Source organism: Zingiber officinale, chromosome 4B (assembly GCF_018446385.1).
Source record: "Zingiber officinale cultivar Zhangliang chromosome 4B, Zo_v1.1, whole genome shotgun sequence".
Lineage (NCBI taxonomy): Eukaryota > Viridiplantae > Streptophyta > Magnoliopsida > Zingiberales > Zingiberaceae > Zingiber > Zingiber officinale.
The window spans coordinates 15,685,701-15,703,971 of record NC_055993.1 but is presented as its reverse complement, the minus strand read 5'-3'; the positions used below and the strand labels follow the sequence as shown (position 1 = coordinate 15,703,971).

Below are 18,271 nucleotides of genomic sequence, written 5' to 3'. Positions count from 1 at the left end.
TAAACTACACTGCAATCCTGTACGCTGCTGGATCGGTCTGCCGACCGATCCAGCTGGTCCCTGATCGGTCAATGAGACCGATCAGTGGCTTACTGATCGGTCTGCTGATCGATCCAGACCCAGCTCCTGATCGATCCACGGATCGATCAGGGAACGAACAGAAAGCTTCTGTTCGCAGAAACAAGGTCCCTAATCGGTCTACCGACCGATCAGAGACTCCCTGATCGGTCTGTTGACCGATCAGGGGTTTCTGATTTCGTATCAGGCCCCTGATATCAGCACTGATGCGTGCCAAAGTCATTACACAACACTATAAAAGCTAAGAGAAACATTCTACTAGGTAATGGCTAACATACTAAACATGATTAAGGCATAGAATACTAATTCATGGCATGTAAACATATGGAAACCAAAACTAACAAGGTTTTAAACTGTTCTCTTGCTAACTAACAGAAACATAAGATAACGCTTGCTATAAGTACTAACGCATACTGAACACGTTCTAATGTATAAAAAAATAAAACTAGATCCCTATGATCTTTATTCCAGTTCCTTCCACACACATCTTGATCTGCATTGACCTCCAGCCTCCACTGCTAGTCCATTTTCCTTTTACCTGTATCTGCAGTATAAGGAAAATAGTATCTGTAAGCTAAAAAGCTTAGTAAGAAACCATCTACCTCACTAAAACATGCATACGATGCAAATATGATTTTAAATCATGCTGTTTGAAAGGATATGCTAAGTATACTGAATAAACTAAACATGGCATGGCATATAAGCATACAATCATGGCATATCTAAAGCTGAACATGATATCAATCACATGGTATCAATGAAGAACTAAGCTGATACTAAAAACTGAGCTAAGCTAATACTGAGCTACTGCTAGGACTGTACTGAATTCACGAACTAATTTGTGAAAGGTTGAAAACATATACATATAGTAAGTGAAAATACTAAACATGCTGCTGATGGGCCTATACTTGTTGTGCGTGCATCCCTAACTAGACCCGGGATTGCAAGTTCCGAATCTAGTAGGGTTTACTAGGTTAGCTAAACCTAGGGACGACTATGGGAGCCCAACCCAATGGATATCTAATCCAGTACAGTGCCACTGAAAAGTAAAATACTGAAATAGCTAATACTATTTTGCTGAATCTAGGTTATCTGAACCTAGAACTAGGTTGTCTGAACCTAGAGGCGACTGTGGGAGCCCACCCATTTGGACATCTAGCCTCATAAAAGCTGAAATAAAAACTGATCATGCTAATTAACATGTTCTATGGCATTTAACTAAATGCCCACTGTATCATAAGGCTGTGCTAGGCATTTTGTCGAGCATTTGGCGCTCTCTAACTCTCCTCTCAATCAGGGAGACCACCTCTAGGCACCCAACAACGTCTAAACCCCTATCTACAGAGGATACACGTGCTCGGCCCATCTAGAGATGCTCACTAATCCCTAAATCTGTGAGAAGAGTTAAAATACACACTATATGCTGACAAAATTCAATAAAACTAATCTAATGCATAAAAGAAAACACGCGAGAGCTACTTATACTGCAGGTGAGGGGTTTCTTACTTCCTGCGCGTAGTTTCTTACGAATCTGATCGCTAGGTTTTCGGTGGAGATGATCTTCTCGACGATCCGCTCGCGTCTACGTGTTCTTCTCGCGAAGGGGAACGTCCTCGTATCGAAGATCTCGCCGGAAGAAGTTCCCTTGGCCCTTGGGGCTTGGTGTGCCGTGCGTGAGGAAGAGGAGAAGAAGGGAGAGGCGGCGGTGGTGTTGGGTCTCGGTGGAAAAGATTTTGCCGAAACAAAAAAAATAAAACCCAAACTTAATATCCACTTAATTAATTCCTATTTCTATTAAAGAATTAATTTAGCTAAAACAATTATAAATATAATTGTTTCTCTTTCCTTTTAGCACACCCCTGCTGGGGCCTCCTGGCTAGCCGGATTCACTTAAGTCCCGGTTCGGTCCAAGGTCACGGGTTCGATCCCCCGCGTACGCTATTTACGCGTCTAATTATTTTTGCTACTTCCGCTACTCGGAAAATTCCGTAAAAATATTCTAAAATTCCAGAAAAATAATAGAATATTTCTAAAAATAATTTGAGAATTTTCGGGCGTTACAGATTAAGTAATGTTTACCTCCCAACATTTGAAAAGTCACATGTGAAACTATCAACTACACGACTAAGAGCTAACAACCATTATATTTATTCTAAAAAAATGGAGACATTATTTATATGATATCACGTTTCAAATTTACACTAATAATAAAAGTCTAAATTACTTATTTACACAAACAAATGAAAACTGTGTTAGATGAGATGGATGAAATTCTTGAAGGATTATGACTACAAAGTAAGTTACCATCCTGACAAGGCAAATGTGATAGTAGATGCATTGAGCCAAAAGTCTAAAGGAGTGCTAGCTCATTGCATAGTAGCAATTACAGATTTGATCCATCAGTTTTTGCAATTAGATTTAGCTAAGGTGGACAAACACAAACATGTATCTTAGTCACTCTTATAGCACAATCCCTACTTGTTCAGCATATTAAAGAGTGTCTACATGATAAATATCTACAATCGATCGTTACGGAATTAAGACAAGATCAAAACCAAATTTCTCTCTTGATAATGATGAAATCCTACGATTTAGTGATAAATTGTGTTCTAGAATCACACATGGTTAAGGAAAAGCTCTTACGAGAAGTAGGGTTGTAAACAAGACAAGGTGAACCAAGCTTTGTGATGTTTAAGCTTGTTTGATAAGACAACCAAACCAAATCGAGTCAAGCCTAAAATGAACCAAGATGTTAAAATGATTATCTAAGCTTGGTTTGGTTTATTTTCTACAAGCGTGAACTTGGCTTGTGTTTAGTTTGTTTAGATATTATCGAACTCTCAATTCAAGTTTATTGATTGTTTGAAATTTTTATATTTTAAACTTGTTTGATTAGTTATTAACTTGATAATATAATTTTTTTTTATTCATTTTGAAAGTTTTTTTATTTATTTAGCAAGTTGATAAAAGTTTTATTGGTAAATATTATTCACTATCGTTTTCACAAACATGTTCATGAATGTTGTCACGAACATTGTTCATGAATATTAATGAACTGAACACATATATGTTCAAGGTTGTTTGTTTAGTTAACGAATTGTTCGAGTTTGATCTTATGTATTTAACGAATATAAATAAGCTTTTATCAAGTCAAATACAAAATTTATTCATGAGCGTTCAATTCGTTTATAACCCTAACGAGAAACACATCATTCTCAATTTGTAGTGTATTTGGGTATGATTAGAATGTACAAAGACATTAAGAAAAATTATTGGTGGTAAAAAATGAAAAACAATGTGACCATGTTCGTGACGTGTTGTTTATTCTATCAACAGATTAAAACAGAACATCAAAGACTTCTACAAAAAAATTTATATCTCCGAATAAAAATAGGACCACATGTCACTATAAATTTTGATCTTGGACTATCTAGACTTTCATATGTATGATAAAATGTTATTGATTCACATGGAAAATATTTACATTTCAAGAGTCCACGTTGGAAAAAATGTGTTCATGACACAAATCTAGCTTCAAAAACGGTAGCCCAAATGTTGTCAAACATAGAGTTTAGCTCATCTCGAGTTAGTCTAATTAAATTTACTAACGATCAATCTACTGAGTGGAATTCAACATCCAAAACACTTGCTTCTTCCAATGAACGAAAGTTAGATACAGAAGTTGATCATAGAAATTGTCATCGTAATTTTGGCATGATCACTACGGTAGACGGCCGTGTCCAAACCAGTCAATTGATTTTTTTTATTATATATTATTTTTCATTTATTTTTTAAAATTTTAATATATATGATATATTTTTATTAATAGAAATTTGTTAAAAATAATAATATTGGAAAGATTTGAACTTAGACCTTTTGGATGAATGCCCTATTCATATGGCCTACATGATATTGATATCTGTAGTTATTAGTTATTTTATTTAATAACTAAGTTTTTATTTTTATATAAAAAAGAAAAGTAATCGAGTAAATAATAATAATTTATAAATTATTAATTAAATTAAAAATTATTAGATAATTTATAAAATTTTAATTTTTAAAATATAATAATAATTTTAAATCATGATAAATTATGTGGAACTGTAAATTGACGATTCTAAAGGTTAAACCGTAATTGTCTAAATGGTTACGGTTAAAGATGGATCCTCAATAAACTCGATTTCGAACGATGAGATTTACGCTACGGTCAAGGAATTCATGACAAAGTTGTAGTCCGTGGAGTATGCTGGTCAAACACGGATGCATCGATGTCATCTGACGTCACTGCCACAGTCAGTAACCGTTCTTGACTTGGGTCAACCTCATTTGTCATGTAGTATGCCATAACGCGATTGGTGCATCAGTCACGTTGATCCAGCGCAAGTCACTTGCCCAGAGATTAAGCTCCTTATTGACAAAGTCAATGTCAAACACAAGTCAATTTTAAATAAGCTCGAATTTATAAAAAAAATCAAATTATACTTAAATAATCATTTCAACCATTAAAATTTAATTTGACAGATTACCGAATTAAAGAAGTTTGAATAATATAAAATTTAGTACTTAACTTCCTAATTCCAAATGATAAATTAAAAATAAAAATCTTCCACCCCTAATAGCTTGGAGTGTAGGTTCTCGGGTTCAAATCTCGATAAAGTCGGGTTTAAATTTCAATAAGTCGAGGTAAATGTCTCCTTTATGTGTTAATCACTATTTCAAAAGTTAGTAGGCGCCCATGATTTACCTTCTCTGTATTAGTCCTGAGATAGGTTGACGGGGGCGCTGGAAGCGAACGTATTAATCTTTTGCCATCTTAGAGTATAGATTCTCGTCTCTTCGGGATGATCTAGTGGCTAGCACATGAGATATTGTCACAATGAAATCTGGGTTTCAAATCTCGATAAAGTCGAGATAAATATATCTCTTATGTGTTAGTCACTATTCCAAAAACTATTAGTTGTCCGTGATATATCTCCCCCGTGTTGATCTTGAGACGGATTGGTGGAGGCGCTGGAGGCAAACGTATTCACCTTTTGCCACCTTATAGTGTAGATTCTCATTAGTGTTGTTTTGCCCTAGTGACTAACACATTGATACCATATTGTCTGAAGTATTAAGTTCGAGCCCTCTTAACCATAAATAAAAATATAATATTTACATAATGTTACCTGTGGTACTATATTAAGATCCATCCTTGCTCGTAGTTAATTTTAGTCAGATTTCAACCGCGATCTAAAAATACAAATCAGGGAAAGGACTAAATAGAAAATTAGAAATCACGGACAAACATCTTAACTTCGTAGAGTGTATCCGTACATTTAAATTTAAATTTTGAATATAAAATGATTATGCAAAAGTTATAAATTAAAACTACTATAATCATCTAATAAGTTTGAAAGCAAGTGCAAACTTTAATAACGTTGTAAAGTGCTTTTATATTTCACATTCCAACTTTAAACAGAAAATAAGAATGTACTAGTTTTAGATTATTCTTAATAATTTTAAATTTTATAATGTTTTTTAATCAAATTTGCTATAGTTGAATTTAATATTTCAGGCGACCTGATTAAGATTAAGATCCAGCAGCTAATCATTTATAGCAGAAAACTTTTAATAAAAAACTATTCTATGTTTTTTTAAATAAAAAAATGTGCCGGCCAATATACAATTGGAAGACAGCTCACGGACGACAAATCTGTGGGTCAGAAACAAGTAACTCAATGGATGGGAAACGTCTGCTTCGGGTGGAGCCCGCGTTGTGCATTTTCTACGCTACGCACCCAAACTGTCACCGATGATTCCACTCAGTCCAGTCGAATTTTCCACGCGTCCAAGGAATTCAGCAGAGCACTCTCTTTTTATCTCCACGCACTTCTTCCCGGCGATATCACCGCACCAATGGAACACTTCATCTTTTTCCTCCTCCCCCTCCTCCTCCTCCTCAGGGCGTCCCTCCTCCTTGCAGACGATTCCACCCAGTTCAGCCCCAGATACTTTCTAAACTGCGGCAGCGAATCTAACATCCCCACCAACGACAGCCCCCCGCGAGATTTTGTTAGCGATTTCAACTTCGTCTCCAGCCGCCACTCCTACCCACTCTCTGACTCCTCGGTCCCTTCCTCCTCCGACCCTTTCTCCTCCCTCTACTCTACCGCCCGCGTCTTCACCGGCACCACCTCCTACACCTTCTCCCTCAACTCCACAGGCGTCCTTGCCCTTCGTCTCCACTTCGCCCCCTTCTCAACCGACGATCGGAACCTCTCCGACGCCGTTTTCCGAGTCACCGCCCAGCGTTTCCTCCTCCTGGACAACTTCTCCGTCGCGTCCTCCGCAGACCCCGTCATCAAGGAATACTTCCTCTGGTTCGACTCTACCGCCTCCACAAACCTCGAACTCACCTTCGTCCCCGCTTCATCTTCTTCTTTCGCCTTCGTCAACGCCGTCGAGGTCTTCACCCCCCCAACCAATCTCTTCGAGAGCTCTTCCCCTGCAGATTTAAACAATCAGAATGTGGAGACTGTCTACAGGATCAACGTCGGTGGTGACAAGGTTACTCCAGTCAACGATACCATGTGGCGGACATGGATCCCTGACGGCCCCTATTTTTTCAGCAAGAACATCACTTCGGTGGAAAAAACCAATCCCGGAAATATCAACTACGATAACCAAGAAGCGACGAACGTTGTGGCTCCAGAGTTTGTCTACAGCACGGCTCGTGCCATGAACATTTCAGCAGGCATGCGGAATGCCAATCCAAATTTCAACTCCAACGTCACCTGGAATTTCACACTGGATGCGGGCTACAATTACTTGGTCCGTGCACATTTCTGCGATTTAATTTCGCAGGCGGTCCAATACGACCCTATGATCTTCAACCTCTACGTTGCCAACAAGCCTACGGAGATCAATTCAAGAGATCACGCTACTTCCTCTAGCGTGCCCTTTTATCAGGACACAAGGACGGAGAAGCTGAGCCATGGCTGGATTAACATTAACATTAACATTCCCCGGCCGAACCTATCCATGCAACCGGATGCTGGGTATCTTAACGGACTCGAAATCTTCAAATTCAATGATGCGCGCGTCAGCGACAACAGCAAGAGAAGCGTGTCCGTCGAGGTCATCGCCTCCGTTTCTGCCGGCAGCGCCGTCCTGCTGAGCCTCGTTGTCTTCCTTCTGGTACTTTTGGCGCGCAGGCATCGTCGGAGATCGAAGTCTCGGCCGCTGCTCCCGAAGGACACATGGTCGCCGTACCGCCGGGGAACGACGCCGCGGGGAAACTCAGTGGACCACTCGAGCAAGCCGACTGAAGAATCTGCAGCGCAGACTGCGTCCCCCAGGGTGAATCTCGACCTCAACATCCCGCTGCTCGAGATCAGGGCCGCCACCAACGACTTCGACGAGAGCCTCGTGGTGGGGAGAGGCGGATTCGGGAAGGTCTACAAGGGCATCCTCGGCGACGGCACCGAGGTAGCAGTGAAGCGAGCCATGCCAGGGTCGAAGCAGGGATATCCGGAGTTCCAGACCGAGATCCTCGTCCTGTCCAAGATCCGCCACCGGCACCTCGTCTCTCTCATCGGTTACTGCGAGGAGCAATCGGAGCGGATCTTGGTCTACGAGTACATGGAGAAGGGCCCGCTCCGGAACTATCTGTACGGATCCGACGACAAGCCGTGCCTTTCGTGGAAGCAGAGGCTGGAGATCTGCATCGGGGCTGCCCGCGGCCTCCACTACCTCCACACCGGCGACTCCCACACCATCATCCACCGCGATGTCAAATCGACAAACATCTTGCTCGACAAAACCTACTTGGCCAAGGTCTCCGACTTCGGGCTCTCCAGGTTGGGGCCTTCCATAGGCGAGACCCATGTGACCACCGGGGTGAAGGGCACCTTCGGCTACTTCGACCCCGAGTATTTCAAGACGCAGCAACTGACCGAGAAGTCCGACGTCTATTCATTCGGAGTGGTGCTCTTGGAGGTGCTGTGCGCGCGCCCGGTAATCGACCGGAGCCTGTCGCATGAGCAGATGAACCTGGCGGAGTGGGCGCTGCATTGGCAGAGGAGGGCCCAGCTGGAGAAGATCATCGATCAAAGACTGGTGGGGAAGATCAACGCAAACTCGTTGAGGAAGTTCGGGGAGACGGCGGAAAAGTGCTTGGCGAACTACGGCGACGACAGGCCGTCGTTTGCCGACGTACTGTGGAATTTGGAGTACGCGCTGCAGCTCCATGTGACGGAACTGAAGAGGGAACCGGACGAGGACAGCGGCGCAGTGGATTTGCAGATCTCCGTGCCGGCGACGCGGCAGGTGGATTTGACGGCCGCTGCCAACGTCGGCGAGGAAAATAACTGGCGTACGAGGTGCATTATGCCGTTGGATGCGTCGGGCAGCACCGTGTTCTCCCAATTGGTCTCCACCGAGGGGAGATGAATGACATGATCGGGAATAAGGGGAAGCACCGTGTTTTCCCCAATAAGAAGAGGATGTGCCCATGTAATTTCGTTCTTCAATATAAGGGATTTGTCGTACTCTAATCTCAATTCCAAAATGTTAGACGCGATTTTACGTACTGTAATACACTTGTAATTTGTCCATATGAATTGCTCAGTTCGATCAATTTTATCAATTTAATATGATGTTTCACTTTTAAAACTTATGATGTTTCTTCTATTTTCCATGTAAATGTTGCAAATACACGATAACTTAACTTTGATTCATCTCAACTTATGAGTTAGCCATTAAATTTACTTTCAATACTCTTAAATTTAATTTTCTTTCATCTTTTATACGAAGTAATGTCAAGAGGCTTAGTGCGCAAATGTCTTCGACATAATTTTATGCTTTGATGTTTACTATTTTGACTTTAATTTTTTTTAATGCCCTCCCATGAAGTTAAAATTTTAAGCCGATATGTTAGGATGTTGGATTTTATTTCTTTGTTTGATGGGCTTACATGTTATATGCACGAATTTGTCATTATGGACAAACCCAATAAACTAATCTAATGGATGCAGAAAGTATGTCGGTAGAAACTGTTAATTATTTTTTTTATTATCATCTATGTATTGATAATAGATTTGGATTTAAAACTATATGTATGAGTTGTGGTCTCCAAAGGGATATGATGCTTTTTATTTTTTGGCTCTCCTTTTGATTTAATTTCATCCTGAAAATAGATACGGCAACCCTCACCTTAACCTCTACAAAAGATCAAGCTCATTGTTTTCATTTACTTCTTCCTTTTACAGATTGTCCGGCAACATTGAGGTGGTGGCCATGAATCTGGACACAGGTTACGGTTTAAAGTTTTATAGTTTTTGCTTTTATTCATTTTGTAAATTGTTATATGTGTCAATAACAAGATCATGTATTATAATTATTAATTCTCTATGATTCATATGTGGTACCGCAATTTATGCTTAGGAAAATTCCAACACATAGTATTAGAGCCACAAGTTGTGTTGTTGATTTTATAGCATTAGGATGTACGGTTTTTCAATTATTTCAAACCATATGAATCATTTATTTTCTAGACTTCGATCTAATGCTGAAAAACAACACATACTTTTCAAATTTAGAGAAAGAGAACCTAGTATTTGCGTTGGTTTCAAGTTCTTCGTGATTTTCACAAAGAACAATGATGATTACTAAAAATCATCGTAGTTTTTTTTTTGGGAAAACCGTTTCATTTGATCCATAAAACCCTAGTAAACCTATGCTCAATTGACTGATGCATTAGGTTAGTTGACTGTTGCATTAAGTCAATTGACTGATGCGCCGAGGATTGCTAACAATAGGCTCAATAATCGACATTTGATTAATCATGATTAGTCAATCAAATTAATTGAGGTAATCGATTATTATTAAGGTCTAGTCGACTATGGTGCAAGAGTCAGAAACAGTATATATTCTGATCGATTGAGCTACTCAACTAATTTACATCAATCAACTGCCACTCAAGATCGATCAATTACTATTTTTTGAGGTCGAGCACATAATATTTTTAAATCAACTAGGGGGCAGCCGACTGTCATTGAGGTGAGGTACAGTCGATTGTTCACATACCAATCGTGAAACAGAAAATTTTCTACTTAATTAAAGTACTCGAGTAATTCACATCAATCGCCTACCATTAAGGCTCAATTGACTATTTGAGTTATCATATCAAGTATCAATTGACTACTTCGGTTCAATTCAATTTTTTATTTGATTTTTCTTATGAATCTATTTACATAGATGTTACTTAATTGACCTACCAAAGTAAGAATCATTAGGAAAATTAAATGTATTTTATGTAAATAGATGTAGATCTATGCTAAAATCATTGGCCAAAAGAAAAATTATTTTAGACAAGATATATGTTTAAACATGCTCACATATAAAGCACAAATTTTGTTGATCATGCTCATAATATATCGGTTCAAAGGGAGACATTGTGTGACTGATTAAGGTTACCATGAGTTGAGTTACTAAATTTGTACATGTAGCCCATATAAAGTATTATTTATGGGTTATTCACATAATATATAGACCCAAAGGAATGCATATTGTGTGATCTGTTGTTAGACAATCTTGTTGCCAGAGATTTTTGGGGAAATTATTGAATTTACAAACTAAATTAGACTTATCTATTGAGAGACACGAGTTGATGATCTTAAACTACCAATTAGGGAAGGAGTTTCTTGGGATAACTAGATTGCCTGAAGACTGGGCTAACTTGTATGGTTGACTGTTGATTGCTGAGTTCGAGTGCCGACTTCGAGTGTGATTATCGAGTTTGATTGCCAAGTGTTACTACCGAGTTCGATTGCCAAGTCCGAGTGTCGAGTCCGAGTCTGAGTGCTAACTGCCAATCAGCTGAGTGCTGACTCCGAGTGCAAAGTGTCAACTCTGAGTGTTGACTATCGAGTCAGCCGAGTTTGACTCCAAGTGCTGAAGTTGACAAGGACTGTGTTCAATGCAAATTCCTTAAAATAGATTCACCCCACCTTTAACTGTTCTTCAAGGTTACATGGTCGTCTATTTCCCAGGATACAATAGAAGACCGTGATCACCACCAAACACTGATGGATCATGATAAACTGAGAGGTACCCAAATACTGTCACAGATATTCTGTCAAGCAAAAGATGCATGACAAAGAGGATGAAAGAGGGGGAACACAAGAGGATGGAGATTTCTTTGCTATAGCTTTCTGCTTATTCTTTCACTACTCAACTCATCCTTATAAAGGAGCTCAACCCTTGGTTTCATAAATGACCGAATAGATGTCATTTACTGTCATTAACTTGTTAGACTGGAAACATCCATCGGATATGGATTTTTTTATTAATCATTGATTAATGCATCTATTTCATTTGAGTAGCAAGTAAAAGAAATTTTGCCACAATATTGATTGTTTCGCTTGGGTAATTTTTTTTTCAAACCAACCTGGCATTCAACGCGTGCCGCAGGTCATGCTTAAACATAAGTCCACTTGATTTAGTACAAATTCGGACCCTAGATTTACACCCTGTACCCATACATGAGAGAGAATTTCTCCTCATATATTTATTCACATCATACATGTATGTGTAATAATATAAACCAACAATAATAGTGCCATAAAACTTTCTTGTATTCATAATCATGATAAGACTAATTATAAGTTAAAATAAGGAAAGAGCGAGCATTTGGAGGCAATCCTAGTAATGGACAGAGGTTGATATTTTTCACGCAGTATTACAAGGTGAGGTTTTTCTTTTCTTTTCCCATTGTTTCTTTGTTTCTTCCATCGACCCCTCTATCTAACATTTCTTTGCTCCCAAAACCTGTTAGATGACGGTTTGTCTGAGTTTGGGTGTTCTTATTTCATGGCCAACAACGTTGGTGAGGTTTCCTTGTTTATGGGTTTTTTCCGATTGGTGGAATTGGTTTTCTGTTTGTTTGTGGGGTCTTTCCGATCATCTTCTTCATCGCCGGCAAGATCTCCAATCATTTGGACAAGGAAAGAAGTTTCAGAGTACAAATAGCAAGCTTTAGTTAATTTCCAATCTATATTAGACTGTAGGTCCCGTGCGGCCGACAAGAGAGATAAATTTTACTAAATATAACAATATACCATTTTCGAAACTTTTGACTTTAAATTAGAAAAACACTTTAATAAACGAAACTGAAATGCATAAAAATAAGTACGAGACAAAAAGATTTAGGTTTGCAACCAGGAAGGTTACTAATCCAAGGCAAATGAAGTTCTATATGTCAACTCCTTCAACACAAGTCGGAGGCGGAGAAGCCTCGTACAAAACTTTGACAGCTCACAAACAGTAAAGAATAGGAAAGAATTCGAGTACAGAGAAAAGTATTGTCCTAATGAAGAAAAATAGGACTCTATCTATAGCCCGTTAGTCGAAACTAGTTGTTTGTTGACGTGGCACGATCTGGACGCCAGGCCCTCTCCGAGCACCCCCAACTAGGTAAACTCTATCTCCATGCAACAACTACTCGACAGCAAAGGGATAAGAATTTATCCACTCTCGGGCGCTCGGACCCGCTCTGGGCACCCAGACCACTACTGACATGGACCCAAAGTTGATCCACTATGTCGAGACGGCCTTTCAGCACCAAAGTGGTTCGATCACCAGGACCATCATTTCTGGGTGCCCAAATGATCTGGGCGCCCAGATCGGTCAGCCTCATACTGACCGTCTGACTCCTTCTCCAGTCGCTTGCTCATCTCCAATCACTTGGGCGATGCTCTGGCCTTCCAATGTTGAGCTCACCATAACCCAATTCCGGCCTTCTCCTAGAGCAGTCTTTCGTTTCGACTTTTCGTCCCTCAGAAATGCCACACGCTTCCTTCTCATCCACAAGCATACTCTTCCACAACACGTCGTCCCTCAGATCCACCGATCCCATAGACTCACATCCCGTGTCATCCTACTTGCCGGTTGCGTCTTTTGCTTGATTTTTTGTGTTTCTAAGCTCTTGCATACTTAGATACAAGGATAAATATACATGACTTAATTTGACTTGGTTGATCACATCAAAATCACTATGAGGTACTTATAATCTCTTCATTTTTTATATGAATTAACCCAAGTTAAGTTAAGATAAACCAAAATAGTAAAGTAATGAATATATAAATTAAAGCATTAAATATGTAAAGTAAAATGTACCTTCCCTAAACTTAATCTATAATTCTCTCCCTTTGATCACATTGAAAATATGGCTAAAAATTCTAAGAGTTACACAAATAGTGACTAACAACAAGAAAAATTTTGGGAATTATTTTTCGAAAAACTGATTTTTGGTGATTTAAAAGTTAGTTTTAAAAGAAATAATTTTAAAATAATTTTTAATCTTTGAAAAATTCTAAAATTTGTTTTAACTATTAAACATACTTATCCAAAACAACGATAAAATTTTCATGAATAAAAAAATTAAATATAAGTATTAATAAATTATTATATACATAGAGATGTATTTGTAAAAAAATCCTTAATAAATAGATTTTGAGCTAAAAAGTTTTTAGAACTTTTTCTTTGGATGTAAAATAGAAATTATATCTATAGAAAAATTAAATTTTCAAAGATTGACTGTTTGAAAATTTTTTAATATTAAAAATTAATATTTTCATTAAAAAATCATAGAAAGTTCATTAAAGGTAACAAAAACTTTGAAATGTGTCCTACATATTAGTAATAAAATTATTTTTCTCAAAAAATAAAGTTCTAATTAATTTCAAAGAGAAATGATACGAAACAATTTATTTGAAAAGGAGTTAGTGTTAAGGTTGTAAGGTTGTAAACATAGTCCCATATTGAAAACACATGGGAAATATTATGAATTTATAAGAGAAAGATATTTCCATTGGCATGAGGCCTTTTGGGGAGAGCCCAAGAACAAAATCATGAGGGCTTACGCCCAAAGTAGACAATATCATGCAATTATGGAGATATCTAAATTCTTTTCAATCCAACAATTGGTATAAGAGCCCGGACTGCCAGAAGGTTTAACCGCCAACTGTGCATAAGAGCTATAGTCTGATTGAGCCATGTGGGTACAATATTGACCTCTAACAAAGAAAGTGGAGGCTCCTATGTTCGGATCAAGAGAACCAGACACCAGGCAGGAAGTCCTAGTTGCGGCTAGGTAAGGAAATCCTAGTAGGTCGGGTGGACCGAGGGGCAGGAAGACCTGGTGGGAAGGAAATCCTAGTACGGTGGACCGAGGGGCAGGAAGACCTGGTGGGTCGATGATTGGACATGGGAAGCCTGTGGTCCTTTGTTTGAGGGGGGATTGTTGGGGTTGCAAGGTTACAAATATAGTCCCACATTGAAAATACATGGGAAAGATCATGGGTTTATAAGAGAAAGATATCTCCATTGACATGAGATCTTTTTTTTTAAACTATCGATCCTACAGTTAGATAGTTTAAAAATATTAAAGCAAATTAAAATTAAAACATGCATAAAGATTTAATCTAGTCATGATTAATCATAAATTTTCTTAGAATTTATTTTCTTATTACTTTTTTGATTTAACCCTTATAAAATCTATAATACCAATTTAACCCTTGATAATTTATTAAATTTGAGATAACAAAATTTGAACATGCAGAATTTTTTAAATTTTCTATATGTTCTTTCAACTTAGCATTTTTTATTTTTAATTTATCGAAATCCTCTAATAAACATGATTTTACTAAGATTATTTTTATTTCTTAATTTTCCTTTTTTAATTTTTAATTTTTAATTTTCAATTTACACATAGACTTAGACATGGATTTTATTCCAAAGTATAATTGATTAGGAGGTAAAAGACATACCTCACTTATCATGTCAGATTTGAAACTACATTCTCCCCTTGCATCACTGTATTCTTTTGATGTGGATCCCCCTTCATCAATGCTTGCTTTCGAGTTGATTGGTTCTTTGTGATTAGTCATTAGTGCTATTCCAACATAGGCTTCTATTTCAGACTCGGATGATGAACTTTCATCCCAAGTAGTCTTGAGATTCTTGTGCTTGTTTCGCCTTAGCCCTTTATCTTTCTCCTTCTTGAGCTCTGGGCAATCCTCCTTTATGTGTCCTTGTTTTTTGCAATGGTAGCATCGAACCTTTCTTTTATTTCTTGGATTTTTTTTTGTTTGCATTTATTTAAACTTATTAGATTTTAAAAAAAACTTAAACTTTCTTACTATATAAGCTTCTTAGTATGTATCAATATCTAAATCTGACTCAGGTTCATCCTTCTTGGTGACTCTTAGTACCAGGTTCCGGCTTGACTCTTTTGTTGTACCTGCACATCTAGTTTCATGTAATTCTAATGTTGAGAAGAATTCTTTTAAGGTACTTACCTTCAAGTCCTAAGAGATGTAATAGGCGTCTGTTATTGAGGTCCACTCTAGAGTTCAGGGAAATGCGTTGAGCGTGTAAGGGACTGAGTCTCGGTTGGTTACCGTTTCAGCAAGATTGATCAGTCTGGTGATCAGCACCTTGATCTTCGCGTGTAGTTGATCCACCTTTGTAGGATCGTTGCATTATAGGGTGGGGTGGGGTGAATAACACTCGTGACTTTTACGTTCATTTAAAAACTTTCGAGAGACAAACGCAACAGAATAAAGATAGAAAGAAACAATACTAACAAATCCAAATTTTACTTGGTTCAGAGCCTGTGGTGACTCCTACTCTAAGGCCCGCATGTGAGAGTGCTTTTATTGGGCAATCACTAGTTAATCAAAAAGTTCTAAAAAGTGAATTACAATTTAGAACAAGTAACTTTATGAAATTTAAACAATACCAATGCCTTTAGAAATGAATCTTGAACGTAGTCGTCAGAGCAACTTTTGGGTGTCGTGGAGTCATTTTCTGAGAAGCACTGTAAAATACAACGCCTACATAAAATTTTAAGGAAATTTTTAGAAATTTTTTGAGAATTTTTTGGAAGTCGTATGGTGTAGGTTAGGGGATCAATTATTGGGCCACGGGAAAGCCTGTTTAGGCTACCCATTTAAATGAGAAAAAGTTTGATTTTTCTTATATTTTTCTATTTCTTTTTTCTCTCTTCTCCCTTCGTCGAATCCATGCCCAATCCTTCTTCTCTTCCTCTTCTTTTCTCCTCCCCCAACCCGATCGCCTAACCCGCCCCCCCCCCCCCCCCCACCCACATCGCCTACCCCCAATTCCTTTTTTCTCCTCACGATCCACATCCATCGCCGATTCCTCATCTCCCTTCTTCTCTTCCTCTTGTAGCCGAAACCTTCCCCTTCCTCTCTGATCGACGTCGATCTGCCGCCTGATCTGCCCTCCAGCCGGTGTTGTGGATCCGCCCTGACGATGAGACATCAACGTCGGCACTATTAGTCATTATCGATCTACACAATCACCGTTTCCCCGAGCCGACACTGAGTTTCCTTCCGATCAGTTGAGCGTCAACAGAAGCTTTGGCTTGGGTAAGAAATGTTTGGCTTTGATTTGATTTCAGCTTGTAATTTTGAGATATTGAGGTAGTTTATTAGCCTAACATATGATTTAAAGGTTAGATCTTGACTTAGTGCTGATTTGGAGTGTTTGTTTGGGAAGACAGCAGCCTTACCCAGTTCTGGCCACAAATTTAGACAGCCATTACTCTGGCCGTAAATCCACGGAAGAGCGTACGAATTTAGGTGAGTTTGGGTTGTTTCATGTGTAGATTTAAATCCAATTGGATGGTGAAATGGTTATGACTGTTAATGTAATGGATTGTAAATTATAATTGGAAGGATCGAAGGATTCATGATGAGATTTGATTAGTAGAATTGGTTTAGGTTTAAACTGAATAATGGAAGAGTTAGGGTTAAGGAAAACTAACCCTAGTTGACCGTCGAGGTATATTTAATTAGGGGTATATGATGGATCTAATCTACGTTCGGATTAGACTCGTTTTAGGTAGCTAACCGAGGTTAATGAATGAATTAGGGTTACGTTCCTGGTAGATAAGAATTTGGTTTAGCTATTTGATACATGTTAGAGTAGCTAAATTATACATTTGATTTACAGGACTTTGATTCGCAACAAGCTGCTTTACGTGGGGTTTCTTTTGGCACACACTATATTGGAGGCGGGTACCTTGACTTATCTTTTTTGATTATGTCATGTTGATATGCGTAGTAGGTTATAGTCTCTAGTAATAATTATGTTTATCTTTACTTTGGTATGTCACTACATGATACCTGTTGCATGCTTTTATCTGTTCTGCATTTATGTTTTATACCCTCTTGTTTATTGCCATGATTATTTATGCTCATAGAGGTAGTGACATACCATGCCTTATGATACATCAGACTAGACATTTACCATACACTACAACAAAGACATTAAAAGACAACGGTTAAAAACCGTTGTCGTAGGCCCTTTAAAACCGTTGTAATTGGTAGTGTTGTTAAAAGTGGGGGCTACGACAACGGTTTTAAACCGTTGTCTTTGAATGAAAAGACAATAATTTTGCAACAGTTTTAAACCGTTGTCTTTGAATGAAAAGACAACGGTTTAAAACCGTTGTTGTTTAGAGTATTTTTATTAACATTGCCAGTTTACAACCGTTTTTGGAGCTACGACAACGGTTTTTAACCGTTGTCTTTGAGGGTGATAGACAACAACAACGGTTTTAAATCATTGTCTTTTAAATTATTATCTTTTAATACCAATATATCATATTTCAATATAAATATATAATAAAGAATCATAATCACAAAAGAAAGAATATTTCCCATATCAATGTCATTCAAAATGTTACTTATACAAGAATTACAATCACAAAAGAATAAATATGTCTAATATTCAAATAAAATTTATCCCAATACAAATAAACAAATAAACTTCATTTACAACTAATGAACAATAGTCAAAAGACTAGAAACTTGTGATAGTGGTTCATGCCATGTAGGATTGCAAGTAATTATTGTCAACCAAAGCCCCATCACAATCTTCAACTTGTAGAATTTCATTGGACTCCTCTTTCTCACTTGCTAATTCTTCCATGTCAACCTTTTCCAACATTCTGGATTTTTGTGAAGCAAAGTATGTGAGCAAAGCACCAAAAATAAAAGGGAAGAATAGAATACCTGTAGAAGACGTAAAACAAGGTTGATGGCTAAAATTGGGAGAAATGTAGTTGCTATAACCACAATAACATATTTGATAAATCATATACTCTTCAAGTACCCCATTC

General features: G+C 38.1%; 1 protein-coding gene and 1 long non-coding RNA gene across 2 annotated transcripts; both read left to right on the top strand.

Moving 5' to 3' along the window:
* The first annotated feature begins 5,915 nt into the window (after positions 1-5,915).
* LOC121974787 (probable receptor-like protein kinase At5g24010) lies at positions 5,916-8,707 on the top strand. The gene has a single exon (XM_042526014.1). The coding sequence runs from the start codon at positions 5,977-5,979 to the stop codon at positions 8,509-8,511; it is 2,535 nt and encodes an 844-aa protein (XP_042381948.1). The 5' UTR covers positions 5,916-5,976; the 3' UTR covers positions 8,512-8,707.
* Positions 8,708-16,235: 7,528 nt separating this feature from the next.
* LOC121977423 lies at positions 16,236-17,166 on the top strand. Its single transcript, XR_006110814.1, has 3 exons — positions 16,236-16,514; positions 16,645-16,727; positions 17,101-17,166. It is a non-coding gene; the product is annotated as an uncharacterized LOC121977423 (long non-coding RNA).
* The last annotated feature ends 1,105 nt before the right edge of the window (positions 17,167-18,271 follow it).

Bases quoted from the DNA above. Each gene is read 5' to 3' on its own strand.
- LOC121974787 (XM_042526014.1), top strand. From the start codon at position 5,977: ATGGAACACTTCATCTTTTTCCTCCTCCCCCTCCTCCTCCTCCTCAGG.